Source organism: Protopterus annectens, chromosome 1.part0 (genome assembly GCF_019279795.1).
Source record: "Protopterus annectens isolate FY-2018-M chromosome 1.part0, PAN1.0, whole genome shotgun sequence".
Classification (NCBI taxonomy): domain Eukaryota; kingdom Metazoa; phylum Chordata; order Ceratodontiformes; family Protopteridae; genus Protopterus; species Protopterus annectens.
In genome coordinates, this window is record NC_056725.1 from 201,733,148 (window position 1) to 201,754,938 (window position 21,791).

The 21,791-nt window shown below is 40.0% G+C and overlaps 1 protein-coding gene across 1 annotated transcript in view; it reads left to right on the plus strand.

Annotated features, from left to right (window-relative positions):
* Positions 1-14,688, plus strand: part of LOC122790056 (calpain small subunit 1-like) — a 317,834-nt gene extending 303,146 nt beyond the window's left edge. The window contains exon 11 of the mRNA XM_044057654.1: positions 13,706-14,688. Within this exon, the coding sequence (XP_043913589.1) occupies positions 13,706-13,732 (27 nt within the window). The 3' untranslated portion in view covers positions 13,733-14,688. The remainder of the gene's footprint in view (positions 1-13,705) is intronic.
* Positions 14,689-21,791: the final 7,103 nt, after the last annotated feature.

Genomic DNA, 21,791 nt, shown 5'->3' on the forward strand with positions numbered 1-21,791 from the left:
AGTATGATCTGCCATTTGTTATCTGCTATCATCCACACACTGCCTTCCACAAAAAAAGATAAACACTTATTGTGATCATGAGATGGGTGGACACCAAACACAAAAGCATGATAGATACTGTAATGTATTTCCATTTGCTGTTACATACAAAACATTCCTACCCCATTTCCACTTGCTGTTATATTCAACACATTCACACCCCATTCACTCTAAAAATAAAATAAAAAAGGAAATATGACAAGAGGGTACTGTGGACAGTATACTGTTACCCTTGTCCACAGATGTAGGTGACTTCCTGCCACTAAATAAACAAAAACACATACCTTCAAGAGAAGACCATCTCCAAAGAATAGAACATGTGCTCCTTCCAGAAGTCAATAGTCAGATAATTAGAGTTGTCAGGAAAGCTTAGAGTGCATAGTAATAGTACATGGGTTTATTACCCATGATGTCCTGTTAGTGGGGTGGAGATGAAAAGTCACGCTAATGAATTCTATGATCTCTCACTTCTAGGTAACATTTTACACTGATTTTAATGTGTGAGCTTCTGGATAATTATCTTGCTAGAGCTTGTGTCCAAACTAGGGACAGACATTTTTTTATTATTTTAAAATTGGTTCCATGCTTTTTTAAAATAACAACATTTAAAAATTAGGTAATTCAGCATCTGTGGTAGTGGGATATTGCTTTGTTGCCATGTCAAGTTATCTCAGGGTGTTAATATACACAGGGCTTAAGGTAATGTCATTGAACTCACACAAGGTCACAAACTTATGGAACTTTTATTTCACAGATGGAGGCCAGTTATCTGATATCACTTCATGTGTTTAGCAAAGATTCATTTTACCATTACAACTCTTTCAAATGAGGTTTCACATACCTGCACAACTTCTGGAGACTTCAAGTGGCAGTCTGTGCTTACGTGGCACTGTGCATCTCTGTATTATCAGATGTTAAGTTGCCCCATCTCACCTTCATTCTTGCTGTTTGGACTCGGCCTACTTTTATAGCTCTAGAGATATTTGCTGGCTTGAGGCTAAATCTTATCCCAGAATGCCCAGCGTCAGCTACACAGATCTCATTTGTCGCTTCAGCTGCGAAGTTGCTTTGTTACTGGCTCAGGCTTAGTATAGTTTATTTCTATGATTATACTTGTTGTTTATTCTTAAATTTTGTCAAGTTATTGTCTAGATATAGTTCTTTATCCCTTATTGCCTTTCTTGTGTGTGTTGTAGCTTTGTTGGCCATCGCTCCATATCTCACAGGCCTTCTGTTTCCCCTGAACTTGTTTAAATTAGAGAGTTCTCTCCCCCCTTTAGGACAGACGTTTAAATTAGAGGCTCTCCTTTCTGTTCCTTAACTGTAACAAAAAAAAAAAAAAAAAAAAATGTTTGTTTTTTAGTATAGTAGTGTAACATGTCTAAAGAGGCCAAAGTTTCTGGCTTCAAAAAGTGTGACTCATGCTGTCAGAAAATGTCTCTGACAGATGGGCACACTAGCTGTGTTTATTGTTTAGGGGCTGTGCACCTGCAGGACTCCTGCTCTGTCTGTCATGCATTTAGTCCGAGGGTCCTGCAGGAGAGCAAAAACAAATTAATCCTTCGAGGATTATTGAATACACAGGATTCCCCGGCTAAAATTTCTCAGCCAGTGAAATCCTCTAAGTCTGTCAAGCCGTCGGCTCCATCCTCGGAACCGACTCCTGGGCATGAAGAACCAAGTTTGCCGTTGCTGACTAGCATCAACAAGTCATCTCCTCCCTCGGCTCCAACTGCCACCTTGGAGCCATCTCGAGCCACAAGCGAGCAAGGTCTCCTTTATTGGAGCCGATCCGCTTGGTGTCACAGTCACCCTTATTAGGAAGTGAACACAGTCATCACTCTTCATCCCACTCCTCTCGATCCTCCAGGTTATCGGATCAAGATGTGGAGAGAGTCGTCAGCAGGTTGCTTAAATCACAGGCCCTTGCAAAATTACTTTCCAGCCCACCTCAGCAGGTTGCGGCTCCATCTGCCTCCATCTACATTCCTCTTCAGACTACACTTAGTTTGGAGCCGGAGACCATGGAAGCAGCCCTGCTATCAGCACAATCACCTCCTTCTCTTGTGGTGCCTGTGCCAACCTCTGTTCCTCCTCCTGCCCAGAAGCGTAGGGAACCTATGCCCCAGGACACCCCATTGGGTGACCCCTCTTCTTCCAAGGCCTCCCCTGATTACTCAGAGGAGCCTCCTTGGAAGAAGAAGTGTAAGAAGAAGCACCTAGTCCCCCGAGTCTGTCACCTGAGATACAGACCTGGATGAATCGGAAGGGTCCCCCAGGTACCCCTCTGAAGATGTTTCCTTTTCAGACATCCTTGAAATGCTTAGGCAGAGGGGTGGCTGGTCTTCCCTAGCCCCTACCAAGGATGAGTCTGTATACCTGGAGGCATTCGGTTCCCGACCCTCCACCTCCTGGGTGTCTCCACCTTTCAGTCCACTCATGTCTGTAGTGGCTCGAAAGGCTTGGTCAGCTATGGATTCTGTGGAACCTACTCCGAGGAGACCAAATAAGTTCATAACAGCCCCCCAGGACAAACATTTTCTCTCTCAAGGTGCGCCAGTTGATGCCATGGTGGTAGCAGCAGCCACTTAGAAAGAGTTAGCCAAAACTTCTTCGTCTGTCCATCCACCAAACAAAGAGTCTAGGACGATGGACAGATATGGGAAGTGAATGTTTTCCTCAGCGACCTTCTCAATGAGGTCCCTGAATTATTTCTCTCATTTTACATGACTTCAAAGGGATCTCCTAAAGGAGCTTGGAGATACCCTACAAGATCCTACAGCTGAGGGAGCATCAGCCAAAATAGCTTCCCAGCTTGTGACTCTTAATTCTATAGTCAACTCCCCCATGAGGCTGATTTCCTATGCAGCCGATGGAGCAAGCAGAGCCGCAGGTACAGGAGTGGCTCTCAGGAGACATGCTTGGCTGCGGCTGTGTCAATTTGCGGAACCCTTTCGGGCATCCTTCACAAATACTCCCTTTGATGGCTCCTCACTTTTTGGGCCTCAGGTGAAAGACACGCTTACCAGGTGCGAGCAGGAAGACAAGACTCTCTCTGCCATGGGAGTCCATTTTTCCACTCCTAACAGACATTATCCTAAAGGGCAGAAGGGTGGAAAGATGTGGTTTTGGAAGTCCCAGGGATCTTTGTCTGACACACGTGGTGATTTTTCCCCCAGGGGCAGAGGGGGACCACAAATTCAGGGTGACAGAGAAACTTTCTCTGCCAAACCCTTCCAGCATCCCTGATGGGTTGCCTGACTGCTCACCTCTGGAGGCAGTTGGGGGAAGACTTTCCCTGTACCCAAAAGCCTGGCAAAATATAACAAGAGACAAATGGGTACTGTCTATCATATCTGGAGGTTACAAAATCCCCTTTCATCAACCCCCTCTAAAGTCAAAAAAGTCCATCCCAGATGTCCCACCCAATCTAAGGGATCAAGCAGTTATTCAAGTTTCAAAACTGCTAGAAAAAAGAGCCATTCAGGAAGTCCCCGCAGACCAACTAGGATCCAGAACTTACTCAAGATTCGTTTTAGTGCCAGAAAAAGACAGGGGACTGGAGACCAATACTGGATCTCAGCAGATTGAACAAATCTGTACAAAAAGAAAAGTTCTGGATGGTAACACTGCAGTCCATTCTCCCCTTTCTGGTTCAGGACAACTGGATGTGCTCCATAGATCTTCAGGATGCGTACTACCATATCAAAATGGACAGACGCTCCAGGAGATTTCTTCGCTTCCGGATAGGGGCCAGTCATTATCAGTTCAGAGCTCTGCCTTTTGGTTTCATCACAGCCCCCAGGGTGTTCACCAAATGTATAGCAGTAGTTACAGCTCACCTGAGATGTCAATGATTCCAGGTGTTTCCCTATCTAGACAACTGGCTCCTAACTGCTACCACCAGGCAGCAACTCTTAGAGGCACGGGATTATCCAGTATCAACCTGCACCCAACTAGGCATGACAGTAAATTTCGAAAAATCTGCCTTGTTGCCCTGTCAGTCTGTTACATATATAAGAGCAGAATTAAACACAAAACAGATGTTTGCAAGGTTACCTCAGGAAAGAGTTTTCTCTATTCGTCAACAAGTGTCATTTCTAATGCAGTACAGAAAGGTCCAAGTCAGACATGTCCTGCAAATTCTAGGCTCCATGGCAGCTGCCATTCTTCTTGTACCATTAGAGTGTTACCACATGAAAGTCCTTCAGTGGCATCTCTTCACACAGTGGTTCTTCCAGGAACTACCCATGTCTCACATGATCCTGATTACAGAAACATGCAAAAGACACCTCTGTTGGTGGATGGTCTCCCCACTGGTGACTCAGGGCAGACCTTTCATTCAACCTCCTCTGGTAGCCACAGTGACCATGGATGCCTCCCTGATAGGGCGGGGGACATTATCTAGTCAGGACAGTCCAAGGCATGTGGCAACCTCATGAGTACCATCTGCATATCAAAGTCCTAGAGATGAGAGCGGTGCTCCTAGTGTTGCAAGCTCTTCAAGACTTGCTTCCTTCAGGGACTATTGCGATCCAAACAGACAACATGTCAATTGTGTGGTACATCAACAAGCAGGGCAGGACCAGGTCCTACCCCTTGTGTCGAGAAGCTCTCAGGCTATGGCAATGGGTGATTTCCTCCCAATGTTTTCTGACAGCAATGCACATCCCTGGGAAATCCAACGTAATAGCGGACAGGCTCAGCAAGGCTATCCTCATATCTCACGAGTGGTCTCTGAATCAGGAAGTTGCAGACCTTATCTTCTGCAAATGGGGCCAGCCTTGCTGCGATCTATTTGCCACCCCCCTCAACAACAAATGCAGCAGCTACTTCTCCCTGCTTCCTCCTCCAGGTCAAACTCCCAGGGACGCTCTATTCCACAATTGGCCTCAGGGACTCCTTTATGCATTTCCCCCTTTTCCCCTAATTCTAAGACTCATACAGAAAGCAAAATCATTGGGTTGCAAAATGATCCTCATTGCCCCCTATTGGCCTCGACAGATATGGTTTCCATTCCTGCACCTTCACTTTCTAGACCAGCCTTGGGTTCTGGACCCAGTGTCAGATCTCTTGATTTGTCAGTCAGGCGGGTTACACCAATCCCTTCAGACTCTCAAGCTCACAGCTTGGTTTCTCCACTTCCTACCTTAGCCAGGCTTCCAAGTATCTCCCCAGCAGTTCGTAATATTATTGTATCTTCCCATAAGTCAACTATGAGAAAGACTTATGCTAGCAAATGGAAAAGATTTTCTTACTGGGCAGAATCTAGAAACTTAGACCCCTTTTTAGCCACAGTCCATCAAATTCTAGAATTTCTAGCAGAGCTTTTTCAGTCGGGTGCGGCTGCTGCTACCATCAGGGTACAACTGGCAGCCATATCTAATTTTCTTATTGGAATTCTTAATTCTAGCATAATGTCTCATATGCTCTGCAAAGCCTCCATGAGAGGAACATCTCTTCTTAGACCCCCAGTGAGGGATCCACCTCCTCCTTGGGATCTCAATTTAGTTTTGACTTCTTTGATTCTGCCTCCCTTTGAACCAGCAGCTTCTTGTAACTTAAAATTTCTTTCTTGGAAAACACTCTTTCTGGTTGCTATTACCTCAGCTAGACGTGTTTCAGAACTCCAAGCACTCTGTGTTCGTCCTCCATATATGGTGTTTCACAAAGATAGAGTTTCTCTGAGAACCAACCCATCCTTCATACCAAAAGTCTGTTCGGAAAACAATTTAAATCAATCCATCAATCTCCCCGTCTTCTTTCCCAGTTATAGCAACAAGGCAGAATATGGTCTTCACCAACTGGATGTGCACAGACAATCCCGTTTTTACCTCCATAGGACCAAAGAGGTAAGAAAGTCAGACCAATTATTTCTCTCCTATGCTCACAATAAGCAAGGCCTTCCAGTTTCTAAGGTGACCTTATCCAAATGGCTATCTGACACCATTGCCTTTATTTATCAGTTAAGGCATAAACATCTACCAGCAAAACCGAAAGGTCATTCTACTAGAGCATTAGCCACGTCTGTAGCCTTTCAGTCTAAATTGCCCATAGACTCAGTTTGTGCAGCTGCCACTTGAGCAAACCCTCATACCTTTATCTCTCATTACAAAGTGGATGTGGTCTCCCAGAGCAGGGCTTCATTTGGTTCCACTGTTCTGAAGAGTCTGTTCCAATGAGCCACCCGTGGTCTTTAGGTGCTAGGGACGCTGTCCCAAACAGCAAGAACGAAGGCGAGATGGGACAACTTAACATAAAGAAGTTATGTACCTGCCATAATGTTCCATGTTAGTTGTCCTTCATCTCGCCTTCCTTCTTGCGTCCCCCCTCCTTCCCCCTTCCTGGAGGATTGCTAGGAGCTCACTATGGTTTCACTGGCTGATTTCCTTTTTCTTGGTTCACATGCCAGGTAATTTTATGACAGTTTACTCTGATCTGTTATTTTGGTAAATCAGTTTTAGGTTACTGGTTACTTTATATGTCTAGTGTGCACTATCACAAACGAGATCTGGGTAGCTGACGCTGGGCATTCTGGGATAAGGGTTAGCCTCGAGCCAGTAAACAGCTCTCGAGCTATAGAAGTAGGCTGAGTCGGAGACAAGGATCGGCTCCGAACCCAAACAGCAGGAAGGAAGGCAAGATGAAGGACAACTAACATGGAACATTATGGTAGGTACATAACTTCTTTTTCCTACATTTTCCCAAGGTAAGACTTTCATATCTTCCTTTTGATTTTGATTTCTGAACATGCTATATATATTATATTTCTGCATCACTGGATCGGGCTGTTCAGATCTCTATTACCAAAAAGAAGATTATGAGCCTTTTCTTGATGCTTGCTCATACAAAGTTGTGACTGGAGTATTTTACTCAACATGACTTTTGTATAGTTAACTAGGAATATTAATTCTACTACCGTTGAATCGTAATCATTGAATGCAAGTAAAGACATATCTATATGGACAGGTTTATCTGGCAGAGGAAACCACTGCTCTGGAGCAGACTCCCCATCCACATAAAACAAAGTTCATCCCTGTCCATATTCAAGCACAACTTGGATTCATTGATGAGAAACAGTTTACCCCAGGACTGCCCTCTGTACTACTAATGGACAGAGGCAGCTCCTAAATGCTTTATCCCATGCATGGATCCCTTAATATTATCTATGGTATGATTCCTCACTAGGAGATTCTCAGTAGGAGTAATATATAATATAATTAATATAATATAATTATTGAGCATGGGATGGGTAAGGCTAATCTAACTCCAAATGGAATAGGTTGATTCAAGTACCAAAAGGGAAATCAGCTAGGCTTATAATGACCCAAAAGGGCAGCTACGAACCTGTGGAAAATAAGCATGAATGACTGAATGGTTGAAAATAATGACTCATCATTACATTACATGTGATTACATAATTCCACCAAGAGTAGTTTAAGGTCCTCCTTTGTGCATGCTAAAGCTCTTCTATCTTTTCAGCAGACAGTGGTAATTGAGTAACAATCCATAGGATTTTCAGATCTTGCTCGCATTCTTGCAGAGTTGCTCTACTTAACAATATCATTTACTGCCATTTATTTGCCAGGTTTGTACTGAGCATGCAGATCATATTTTTGATGGAATAGCAACATTCTTTGAATTCTTGCACTTGCCTTGTTTAAAGATTTCTTGAATATATATATATATATATATATATATATATATATATAAGTGTTGTTTGGGCTGATTTTACAATAATAATTTCACCAAGGATCTAGTCATGAAACTTGTAACAACCAAAAACTTGCTAACATCTCTTTTTTAATACGTTAGTTAGTTAGTTAGTTAGTTAGTTAGTTAGTTAGTTAGTTAGTTGGTTAGTTGGTTAGTTAGTTGGATGGTTAGTTAGTTAGTTGGTTAGTTAGTTAGATAGTTGGTTAGTTAGTTAGTTAGTTAGTTAGTTAGTTAGTTAGCTAGCTAGTTAGTTAGTTAGTTAGTTAGTTAGTTAGTTAGTTAGTTAGTTGGTTATACTTATTTACCAGATAGTGCACTGACCAGTATTGACCAATTTCAGGCAAAGCCCAGGTGAATTCTGCACTACCTATACAAAATATTTCACCAATAAAAAAGGCAGAAATGTAAGCAATATCAGAGTATTTCATATTAGTCAGATGGAAGCCTACACATCACAAATCAATGTGAACAGCAAAAAGCTGGATGCGATTCTGTAGAAGCTTCCTTGACAAAGTATAAGGCAGAAACAAATTGAACAGCTAAGAATCCACAGCAACATGTAAATGCAGCTTTTGGTGACAAGTACGTTCATTTTGACATTGTGTAGGGTCAACTCAGTCTGTAATACCCGCATGGAAATAATGCCAAAGGCCTTGGCCAGATCCAGATATGATGAATAGACAGCATTATCTCACTTATTCCAGATACTTTAATAACATGCATTTCTTATATACCTATATATGTGACACCTCCCTTCCCTTCTTATGTTAAGAACTCCCTACGTAAATTACATTTTTTTTTGCACAGGAAATGTTTGTTTCAGCATACACATTTGAAAATAGAACTCTAATTTTTTTTTGCAGTCTTTGTCACTACTGTCTGTTGATCATCAGCCCCCTCCATGGCCGGTCATGTCATTCATTCACCATCACTGCAGTGAGGGTTGGCCAGGAGAGGCCATCATTTAGAGAAGCAACAAGGATGGTTTGAGAGTTTCTTCTTTTTGTTTCCTTGTCTGTGTCACACTCACCTGGCAAAGCTTAGGGTAGGGGCATGCAAGTGAATGACAGAGGAGGAAGCCTATTTATATCTGCAAGGGGTGTTCCCTCTATGCAACTCAGCCCCACCCCCTGAGGCACAAGCAGTGAGTTTTCTGGTCTCCACCAAGAAGTTAGTGATGTCCAGTGTGCTTTTTCACTCCTGTCCCTCTCTACTTGGCTCCCCCAGTGCCACAGCTGCTAATCAAGCCCTGGTCACCTGGAATACAGTTAGAAATGCATCCCCCGGACCATGGATCCAGGCAACGTAAAACATTTTTTGCTGTACATCATTTATCAGCTGTCAAACATGAACTTCAACAAGTCCTTAGTGTTATTTTCTAACTAAAAAGGTTTGGATAGACTGATAAATCTTTGGTGTAACCAAAGCACATTCTTACAGTATTGTGGATAAAGATTTCACCACTGTTTAATACAGACTTTATACCTTTCATGAGTGGAATGTCTAAGAAGGGGTGGTAACAAGCAAAACTGATAATTTTGAAGACTATTTATTTTTTTTCACAATGGCTTCAAGGAAGGATTCCCATGCTGTCTTTAGTCATCAAAGATGTTAAGTACATCAACAGCAAGTGCCACAGATATATCTTGTGTCATTTTTAGCAAATTTTGAAATCTTTGCAATGCACAGCAAATTGTCTGTCTTATTTTCCAGTCTGTATGATCTATCATTCTCAGCATTCTGGGATGTGCTTGATATAAAATTTTCAGTATTACATCGTAACCCTAATGCTGCAACGCAAATATTCTTTGTCAATGACAGCAAGCATTCTGCAATGATATGGCATAATCCTTAGCTTAATTGCTTGAAATCAGCCTTTCAAGATGTGTTCAAACAGTCTTGTCATAGTTAAATCTTCTGCAGTTCTACATTTGATTTGCTCTCTTTGCACTGGTGTGCTGTCAATAACATATTGTATCAGTACATGTAATTGATCGCCATGATGATGTGTCTGATGAAGTCTTAACAGTGAGTTGACGAAAACGCATTGACTTATTATAAAGCGTTAACCTTGTGGACTATCTGGTGGATTTTTAGCAACTTTTGTGATTTCAAATAAAGTGCGGTTTGGTGTGCGCTGTTTCCAGGTTCTTCTTTTTTACTGATCGCCATGATACACTTTTAGTCCATAAATATTTTATAGTCTGTCTCAACAGCAATGTCCAGTTCTGATATATGTGTGTGTGTGTACGTGAGTGTGTGTGTGTGTGTGTGTGTGTGTGTGTGTGTGTGTGTGTGTGTGTGTGTGTGTGTGAGTGTAAGTAATCCAAAGTTCAACAGAACAGCATTAGCTAAACAGTATGCATTAGTTTAATACCTACAGTATTATAGATGTACAACACAGAATAGCAAAGTCTGCAGTAATGAGGAAAGGCTTGAAGAGGCTTTTCGAACTGGAAACTATTTATGTTATTCACAATCGTCTGAATTATAATGTACAGCCATTTATCTAGTGTTAAACTTCAAATACCCAAGGCACTACAGATATGAAGGAGGGAGCTGTTTTTAAAGTATATGCATAGAAGAGTAAACTTGTATATTCAATTCACGGTATCATATATGGAGTCTTGGAGATGTTGAACAAATTTCTGGACTCTTAAGGTAACAAGAACTGTTTGTGAGGTAGAAAAAAACAAAACTGATTATTTAAGCTGATGAGAAGTATATACAGTTATAGTTTTGCAATAAACAATTACAGAAATTAATATTTATTATGGTAGAAGGGAGTGTAGCAGGATGAGCAATATGATGTAAACATAAGGAATTGTTAACAAAATGGTAGATGAGGCCGAGCTGCCAATCAGGAAAGATGGGGGTGCACAGAATATGAATTATAACTAAAAGAATGCTTGGAGTAATGGAAGATGCTATTTGGTTGGGTGGCATATCAAAAGATAACAAGATCATTCAGGAAAGCTTGGGATAAATAGCCCATAGGAATTAATGGATTCATATGAAATATAAGGCAACTGAGTCTTTTAACCATTTATGCCTTGCCAGTACCCACCGTTAGACTGAATCTCCTTTTTTATGGATGGCTAGGTCAGTCAAGCCAGGGCTGGATTTGTGAATACTTATGTAATCATCCAGGTCCTATTTGAAGGAAAGTAATGTATCACACTGCTTGGTTTGCAGTGGGAGTCTATTCCAGAGGTGGAGGGTGTGTTGCTTAATGGACCTCTCTCTCCATTGTGTTTTATTTAGTTGCTAATTAAAATTTAGGTTCCTGGTTGTGGTATTTGTGGGACTATTTGGTTTGTGCTGATGCAAGAGATCCAGAACCACTAGATCCCTATTTGCGTGAAAGGAAAGCCGTGGTTCTTCCACCAAAAGTCTGTAAGACACTGAACACATGGTGCCTCCAGAGTTTTGTGCTATCTTAGGGTTTTTAAGCCAGTGATCTTCTTAGTTAGGAACCTGTGGGGTATTTCTTGTTGTTTAATATATCTACTAAGGTCAAAGTCAGGAAAGCTGTGTGAAAATAAAATGTATAACTACACAGATTTCTTCAAATGTCCATAAACCCATGAATAACCTTCCACAAGTTCAGGAATTACAATGATAGTGGCAATGCGTTTAAGACTAAATTTCAATTAAATCAACAGTACCTAAAGAACTTTTTGGTGAAGTTGCATTCAATAGCTGTATCTGCTTATGCTGCAGTAACATTGTCTGGAAATGTGTTTCTTAAAAATATGACTTTACCAGTTCATGACAGAGAGCATTTGAAAATGTAGTGTATCAAACACAAAGTATTACTAAATGTGTTTGTCTAGAATGCATTGCACCTGTTGTAGTTGTCATTCTTCATCACTTGTTCATGTTTTCATATTTCCATTTCTGTTTTCATAAAAGATTAACTCTGGGAAACAGAAACAACCCCAGTGCTCGCAGTAATAGCTGTAGTAAAATATCTCCCTCCATTCCCACATCTTGTATAAGTGCTATTAAGGCATGGTAGTAAAGAATTCTCGCTGGTGTCTAGTGTTGCCCATGATCGACATCTTCGTTGTGTCTTTAAGGCATATGACTTCTCCCTGATATCTTGTGGCAGCCTTGACCCACATCATTAATGTTCACCCTGGTATGTAATGGACCCATGTCTTTAGTGTACTCTGTGGTGGCTACTGTTTCCCAATGACCCAATGTTGTAGGCTCTGCTCATTAGTTTAGGGATGTGTGGAAGTATGACAGTTACCCCACCCACACATGCACACACTCACTCACACACACACACACACACACACACACACACACACACACACACACACACACACACACACACACACAGACACCCTACTTCCCACTTGCCCACACTCACCCAGATACACACACACACACACACACACACACACACACACACACACACACACACACACACACACACACACACACACACACACACACACACACACACGTGCGTGCACTTAACCTTCCACCTCACTAAGCTCCCCTAGTGTGACTTCCCAAGAAGACACACACACATACGCACACATGTGAAGCCACTGATATACATGCACACACATATCCTATCACTACTCGACTGCTAAACTCCTCAGCACTTACCACCACCACAATGGATGAACATGACCTTTTGGTCATGTTTATTACCAGAAGTAGCCAGGAGTAGCTGTGATAATTTATGCAGCTGAGCAGTCCTCTGAATTGTTCAGCTGCATAAATGCCTTACTTCAGTCTGTGAGAGAGAACATGGCCTACTAACAATTAGCATGGCTGCAGAGACAGTCCACTGTAGTGCTGCACTCTTTTGTGCAAAAGCACCATGATAGGATTGTGGCTAAATGCAGAAAGATTGCAGTGAGGTGTACACATCTGTATACACCTCAGTGTAACCTTTCTGAGTTGAGACATAAATTACATAATACAGCTGGAATCATATGAAATGCCATGATGTGCAAGAAAATGATACATTGCCACAGTCTGTGTAGAATGCACTATAGTGGAGATGTTTGTTGTTAGTACGATGATATGTACTATTCCCCTGTGTATATTAATATTGCAAAAAGAAAGTGGCGTATTATTACATATGAGCTGAAACCATAGATAATGCTGGAGGAAATTACCGCTCTTGCCTTCACCATAAACTGTACAGCTTGAAAGATAATGAGAGCTGTTTATATTAGTAATTATACAAGCAGGCAGAATTTTCATATTTATGTGAATAATTCAAAAACAGACTTTGAAAAAAAGAACTGTTTACCAGTATGTGAAATTTTAAGTCAGACTGATCAGAAACAGTGACATTAGTATATACATGTCTTCTACGGTTTCCAAAATAGGGAAGGATGTTTATGAAAGTTTTAAGAAAATATATCTTGATTGTTTTGTATGCTATAATATATTACTGTAATGATGTAAATAGTTTGAACATATTGAATATTGTCTTTTGCTGAACAGTCTTGTGTTTTGTTCTTTTTTAAATGACATTTATTATTAAACAAGAAACTTATCTTTGTTTGGCCTATGCTTTTTAACTCAATTTTTCAGAAATAGTTTAGGAATCTAAGGATGTATTTTTCACAACTGCTAAGTGTGAATGAATATATAATGTTTATGATTTCATGTCAAGCTTGGGAACAATACATCCATGATATGATAGCAAAGAATATCACTGGCAAAATGATGGTAAGAGTATGAAATTAGTTATGTTAACAGTAATTTTACAGAGTTCTCAAGAGTCACACCTCTGATGTAGAGTGTGGGAAGAGCTGTTGTTTGAGCAAGAGACTTCAATGGCAGGATGAGCTTCAGAAACGAAAGACAGAGTTATTCTAGACAGATTTGAAATATTAGGTAATGATTGCTTTTGTATTGGAGGAGAAACAAGGCACAATTCTTTCATTAACTTCCTATTTGTTTTCAATTTCAGTTTTTGCAGATGACCATGTACTCCTAAAGCAGCAAATTAATCTGAATACAGGGAAAAGCAGAAGACTTTGTATGTTCACTATTTTACTGTGAATAATTTCTTTCAAATGCACCTCTTGGTCTTTTAGAAAGGATACTCTCTAAACTGCATTAATAAATTACTATTTTCATTAATTGCTGTTTCTTTTACTGAGATGGTTAACTTGTCTTAGTTTGTGATACAAGTACATACCTACATATAAATTAAATGTTATTTTATGATACCTGTTCCGTCACAAATATTTTTGTATATGCAACAATATTCTGTGCAATTGCTATGGTTTTCATTTTTCACAAGAAACCATTTATAATGTGGTTTTCATTGTTAAGCAATGCACTACAATTTTACTCATGGACATATGAGGCCATACATACAATTTTATTTTCAGTCTGTGCAGTTAATTTCCAGCTTGATTTTACTTTTTTGTACTGTCACTGCAGTGAACACTCATTTAGCTTACAGACAATAAAGGCTTACAAAAAGGGTTATATAAGAAGAATATTAATGGGCATTAAGTTTGCTTCCTTCTGTATACTGTCTCTGATGAGTGGATTGTGTCATCCAACATCCAATTACAAAAAACAATAGTACTACATGAATTATCAAAAGGATATGGCTACCTCATAGTACAATTTTAGAAGTTACCCTATCTCCCACAGCATGGAAATTACCAAGTCCAGAGTATTACTGGCTAATATGCTAAGCAGTAACTGGACAGGATGATATACAAACAGGATTTTTTTGAAGAATATTTAGCTCTGTGCTCATTATCGTTACATTTTGCTTTGAAAATGGGTGTGCTCAGTTTCAACAACTTATAGGACTTGTTTCTGCGAACAGGCTGCAAAGCTTATTTTTTTATTTAAGTGTGGTCAATTTGGCATTTGCACATTGTTGATGTTTTGTTTAATGAAATCCAGAGTAAAAGTAATTTTGCATAAAAACCTGTGTGTGTCTATATTTTTGTGTGCCTTCTGAGCTGGTGAGGTTGCATTTGTCTATGTGAGTTAAATCTCCTACAAGAAGTCATAGCACATTTAAATAGCTTCATCCACAAACCCAGAGTTTCTAAAGAATGGCCACAGCAGCCTCATACAGTATACACCTGGCTCTACATCAGTTTGTCAAAGACTAAGTCAATCAAATCAAAGTGATTTATTGACTTTTTAATATGCACGTCTCGTGTGTGTGTGTGTGTGTGTGTGTGTGTGTGTGTGTGTGTGTGTGTGTGTGTGTGTGTGTGTGTGTGTGTGTTTGTGTGCGTGTGTGTGTGTCTCTACAAGCCTGACACATCCCATGGAAAACAACAAAACCTGACTACAGAGTTATTGCTCCACAAACTTCCATTTTTGGTCAGATGCTGTTATCTGAGTATTTGGTTGGTGAGCAGAAGTGAAGATGTAATACATTCCTATGTGGCATAAACATGGACAATTTCACACACTCCTCAGTTATTTTCCAGCCATGACCTGCATTACAGTATATCCTCTACATGATATCACAGCGTCTTGAACTTCATCATATGTTAATTGGTTTCTATGCTTGGGAAAAACCTGCAAGATTCTGCTTGGACACACTATGTTGTAATGCTTGAACAATAGCACTGAGGTGGATGCATTTTGCACATTAGTCTTGTCAAAAGTATTACCTATAAGAGGGTTGAGTAAGTCTGCTGTCTCTGAGATGCTTAGGAAGATGTGGCCATGTTCACTTTACAAAATGTTAATTGTGTTTGACAGACGACACTATTACTGCCTTCCACATGAATGATTACTTGCCAGTGATACTTTTTTTTAAATAAGAAACATCTTTTTTGAATCATCACTTGTAATATAGACAATCATTTATTGATATAAATGAAAACAAACTATATTGATATATTTTCAGTTGCAGACATTATACATCACATATTATCTTCCATACCATCATTGTCTTTCGATCAATTCCTGCCTTCCTATAAACCACATTCCTTCTCCAAAACATTATTCTGCATGTATTGTTCCCACACTTTCCATTTTTTTGTATGTAATTTGCTCCTACACTTTTCTAAAGATCCCACTTCCAGTTCTTTTATCTCTGTTACTATGTTCACGTTTCTGTAAGTATAATTCTGTAGTCTGGACTTGGATGGCCTCCATTCTTAAATAAGACACATACACAAATGAATCTATCAGAATGAATTGTCAGGTCAAACACATACATGGTTAACACCTCAAGTGTGACATCTGTATATCTGAATGATTCCTATGTCTGAGAAGTACTTCTTATGTGGCAAAGATGATAAATCACACTGTGGAAGAAAATGTTTGTCCCTTATGCATAGGATCTCACACTGTAAAAATCCATTTTAACAGTGTATAAAGCCAAAAAACATCCATCAGGTCAGGACAGTCATGTCTCAGTGTATGTCAGCATACTTAAATCACCTAACAGTTATAACAGCAGACACCCCACAAACTAATGTCGTGTCAGATTAACCTTCTAGTTTCAAAAACTGGATTTGTCCCTGCTTTTGCACTGTTGTTCTCTGCTTAAAATCTCGCAAATGTGGTTGGCATTGTTTCCCGAGTTTGCGCAGTACCAGTAAACACTATAACAGGAATTGGCGGTAAATCATTATTTACTGTTGCTCTACTTTTGGGATTAGATATGTCTCACGTTAGAGGGGAAAGTGCCCAATCTAGGGTGCAGAGGTGGGGTGTTCAGGAGTCCAAAATATTTATTGGACTCCTGGTAAAGCTCCACAGCCAAAGGCTTCTGCAGGGGGACTATTCTGGCTCTCAGTACAAGTCTGAGGCTTGGAACAGTCTGGCCAAGACTGTATCCAGTGTGACTGGCAGCCCACACACTGGAGAACAGTGTAGACACCACTTCAATGACCTAAAGAAGCACAAGAGGGATACACTCAACGAATGGTTGGATGATTTTCACACTAGCAACCATGTGTAAGTATGCTGGGTCTATATTAGATAGTCAAACGTTTAAAAGTTCGAATCACTAAAGAACGAACTTTAGTGATTGAACTTTTAAAAGTTTGAATATCTATAAAAACAATATTTAAAAAAAGAAAAAGTAAATCGTTTAAGAAGGGGGGCAAGCCCCCTGCACCAACCACGTGGGTGGGCTGCACCTCCCACACCCCCTGCTACTTAAATATACCAACTCCGAGATCGCATTTCAGTGTGCTACAGTGCAAAAACAGAAAATTTCCCATTTCCTACACTGTAGCGTGATCTTGGAGTTGGTATATTTAAGTAGCGGGGTATGTGGGGGGTGCAGCCCCCCACGTGGGAGGTGCAGGGGGCTTGCCCCCCTGCTTACACCCTTTAGTTTTTCTTTTTTTTTATTTTTATATATATTCGAACTTTTAAAAGTTCGATCACTAAAGTTCATTCTTGCAATCCTAGATGAGCATGCACCTAAACGATCTATTAGATTAAAATCCAAACCAGCCCCCTGGCTAACAAAAGAGACTAGACAAGAAATACTACTTAGAAATAAAGCTTGGGACAATTGGAGAACTAACAGAACCTCCCCTGAATGACAAACCTTTAGACAGCTGAGAAACATAACTAAAAAGGCTGTACTCTCTGACAAAAAGAACTACTATAGTAAGCTACAACAAACACACCATAAGAATCCTCAGAAATTTTGGACTAACATCAATAGGCTCCTCAAACCTGGTCAGTCTAGCACACCATCCCCTCATGATGCAGATCATAACACTCCACTTCAAATAGCCAATAACTTCAACACCTACTTCACAGAGACCATACAATCCTTAGCTAGCCAGCTTTCCACTGATAACATGAGGCTCCCTTCTTCTACAGCTGGATCTCTACCAACTTTTAGATTTCATCCTATCTCAACCACTTTCGTCTACAAAATCTTACTAAAGCTTAAGCCTTGTACTCCTTCAGCTGACCAGTTACCTTCTGAGTATTTGCAAATAGCAGCTAAAGTTATTGCCTTTCCCATATCCATCCTACTTAATAGAACCATTAATGAAGGAATCATTCCAGACATCTGGAAAATCTCCCACATCATCCCCCTACATAAAGGTGGTAAATCCAAACGACTACTCTAATTACAGACCAGTAGCTCTCCTATCACCCTTAGCTAAAGTCATGGAAAAATGCATTCACCATCAGTTACTCAACCACCTAACTAAACACAATATTCTGGCTACATGCCCGCATGGCTTTAGGCCATTTCATAGCACTACCACTGCTCTACTATCTTTCACTGACTCCATTAATAAGAACTGTAATAACAACATCCTCTCTTCTGCTCTCTTTATTGACCTTTCAAAGGCTTTTGATATGGTTAATCATCCCCTATTTATAAATACTCTTGAACTTCTTGCTCTAGATCCCCCAGTTATACAATGGTTCAAGTCTTACCTTAACAATAGGCAACAGGCAGTTCTCTGGGAAAATAAATTATCATCCCTCCTACCAGTCACCCTTGGAGTCCCCCAGGGCTCCATTTTAGGACCTCTTCTCTTTTCTTTATTCATCAACAACCTTCACATAGAAGTCCCTGAAGCTACCTGCATTCAATATGCCGATGATTCCACACTTATATGTTCTGCTAACTCCACATCTGAACTACTCTATCTAACTCAAAAAGTATTCAACTTAGTAGAAGACTAGTTCCTAAAACGCTGCCTTCTTTTGAATGCCAAAAAAACAAGCTTCTACTCTTCATACCTACCAGTAGGTCCTCTCCTATTGATTTCTCTATTCTATCTAACAACGGTGCCCTCATCTCTCCCGACCACACTACCAAACTATTAGGAGTCACAATTGATAACAACCTTAACTTTGGTATGCATATAAATAACACCACTCAAGCAGTGAACAGAAAAATTGGCTCCTTATACAGAATCAAACCCTTCCTAACTCCTTTAGCTAGAACCACCATTGCCCACTCTCACTTAATCTCAACTCTTCTCTATGCTTCTCCTATTTATACTAATCTAAAAAAAAATAATCTTCTCAAACTATTGAACTCCTATAACAATATTGCCAGATTTGCCACTGGCAATGCATTTCAAACACACCACTGTCTGAATCTAAAGCAGCTTGACTGGCTTGAACTCCCTAGCATGCTAACTTTTTCCCAACTCACCATTGCTCATAAAATCTTTTACCAACCAAATAATACTCTAATTCTCGCTAACCTCATTACCCCTTATAACAATCTGATTTCTCTACGCACTTCAGGTAAACTACTTGCTAGCATAAGTAAGTCCAATAACTTGTCAGGCGACAGCCTCTTCTCCAATACTGCTGGGAAACACTGGAACCTTCAACCTACTAATCTAACTCTACTTCCGTCACTGTTTAAGCAAAAACTCAAAAGTCACCTAAAATCACACTGGTTATGTCACTGCACTAACCCTGATTAATTAACCACCTTTCCTTTTTTCTTCATACTGCCTATGGTTCTAAATCTTACTCTATATACCCCTCTGTATGCTAAAATCTGGTCTCTGAAAACTTATAACCGCAAGTGTTTATGTTAACTAACAATGAACTTTAGTGTATCTCTCTTATCAAACAATCACATGACTGTTATATTATTCACCTACTTAGTATTTTTATTTTGAGTATGCCTTCTTTTGATTGTATATACCTTTTACTTTTTTGTTACTTTTTTTTTGTTATACAATTGCATAATACAGTTTGTGCTATGTTGGAGCTTTTCTCCCCAGGCCTCTACTGAAAATGGAAATATATCCAGTTAGACCAGCCCGGTCATCAAATGTAAAATAAAAAATAAATAAATAGTGATTCAAACTTTTAAATGTTTGAATATCTAATATAGACCCAGTATGCTAATAAAGAGAGATTCTAATACATATAAAGCCAAATATAAAAATATATAAAGCTAAATATCAGCAAAACTGGTATGCATAATTCTCTTCTCCTCTGTTCTGTTCTGTTTTTTCTTTTCTTTTATTTTCACAGCTAATCCTAAAATTGAGTTGAATAGGCAGCTCATGCTGATCATCTGGAGAGACAGAGGGAACCAAGTAGTATGTATGCAGCAAAAGAGAAGTATTATTGCACCTTTAAAAGTTAAAGATAGATGTGTTTGTTTTCTATACAATAGTAACAAACTAAGCATACACATCCTAACTGTTAAAGCAGGTATGCATGCATAACTCTGTAGTACAGTCAAGTGTAAGACTGTAGTCAGAGGTTGTGGGTTCAAATACCATGAGTAACAACTATATAATACTGCAATTCTTTAATAATATTACATAAATTAAGATCTATACAAGTGGCACAAATGCCCTGCTGTTAACTGTAATCTGTATAATATGACCAAGCATATGTGCAATATATGCACACTGCAAGGATTACTTCTGTAATCTGTAATTATAGTTTATTGTTGTTAGGACGTATACATAAATGTAATACTTCAGGCAAATTAGCTGTATAGTTGTGGTAATGCATTGTATGTCACATATGACAGCACTGATTTTATTTCTTTTTTTTCTCTCACCCCAACTCTTATCTCTCTTTTTTATTTTCTATTATATGTTGTCCAAATGTCTCCATGTCATCCATCTGTAACAGATCACTAAATGCTTCACAGCACAGCATGGTAAGCCAATCCCAGTGGGTCAGCCTGCCCCCACTCCACCAGCTCCAGCACAGATACTCAGCATATGTAGGACCCACCATGGCAGCACTGCCTCTGCACTACCTGTGCACTCAGGTAGAACTATCTCATTAGCTGGTGCTGTGGTACCCTTTGGGAATACTGGCAGAGGAGGGAATTTCCTCATCTGCCAGGAGGTGACAGGATTGGTGTGTAGGGTCATGCACATCACCATTGATGTACACTTACAATGGATGGAGAGGCTTCTCCCCCTTCATGGCCCATAGGACAAGAAGACATCAAGCACTCCAGCAGCCAGTGGAGTAAGGGTACAGCAATGACAGTCCTGTGGGCGAAACTAGATTCTCATTGTCCCCATGTTTGATGAGCATGAGCTTGCATTTTCCCCTCCCTTACTCCAATCATGGAGTCCCCCAACCTTTTGTGTCCCTCACATCCCGGTGTCTTGTCTTGTTTGTCCTGTTTGCATTTGCTTCTTCACCTACGCAACTTACCTGACCCAGAAATGCCAACATCCTTTACCCAGCATTTGTCTCTTACTGAAGTAAACAAAATGGGCCCCTGTCCCACAAAAAATATCGTCCCATATTTACCTCTCCATTTCACACATGTGTCTTCTTGACAAACTTGATTTGGTCCAATTTGGCTGTACAGCATGATTGCGTTGTTGTCACCCCTCTTTGTGGGGCTGACAGTCCAACTTCAGTTAGTATTCTGCACATATTTTCATTTTATACTGTTGAAAAAATGGACAGCTATGGTTCTTTCCTACTTCCCTCCTGCACATTTCTATATTAGTTTCCCTTTGTTCTTCCCCCCTGCTTGCCCCCCATTTCACCACTTTCTTACCTACCCCATTTTTAACACCTATAATATGGTCAAAAAATAGAATCACACACAACACACATAAGTACCAAAAAAGCAATGAAGCCCTTCACTTTTTGGTCTCTATGTTTGTGCAGAGTTTGGCATGATGCACTAATGCCAAGTGACCATGAATGGCTCTTTCTTGGTGTGGTTACTTCCACACAATGCTGCTTAAACATTCTGCACTACATCAACACACAACAACATACAGTGAATATAGTGTAAGTTGTGATTTATGATTTCATTCATTATTACTATTTATTTAAAAATATTATACACACCTGGATTTGAACCCTATATTTTCCTCACCAGTCACTACTGATGTTATCACCTATAAAATGTTGTCTTAGATACTCCAAATCAGACTTGAGCTGTGGTGCTTTCCTTAAATACAGAGTTTTCTAGTTGGTGTACTTAAACAGGTAGAGGTTCTGTTTTGCTGCATTCAACTGTGGTGGGTGTGTGTATGTTTGTGCACTTGCTTGACATTATAGAGAGCATTTTGCAGCAGCATGTGGGACCTTACTATTAGCATTTTCTCCTC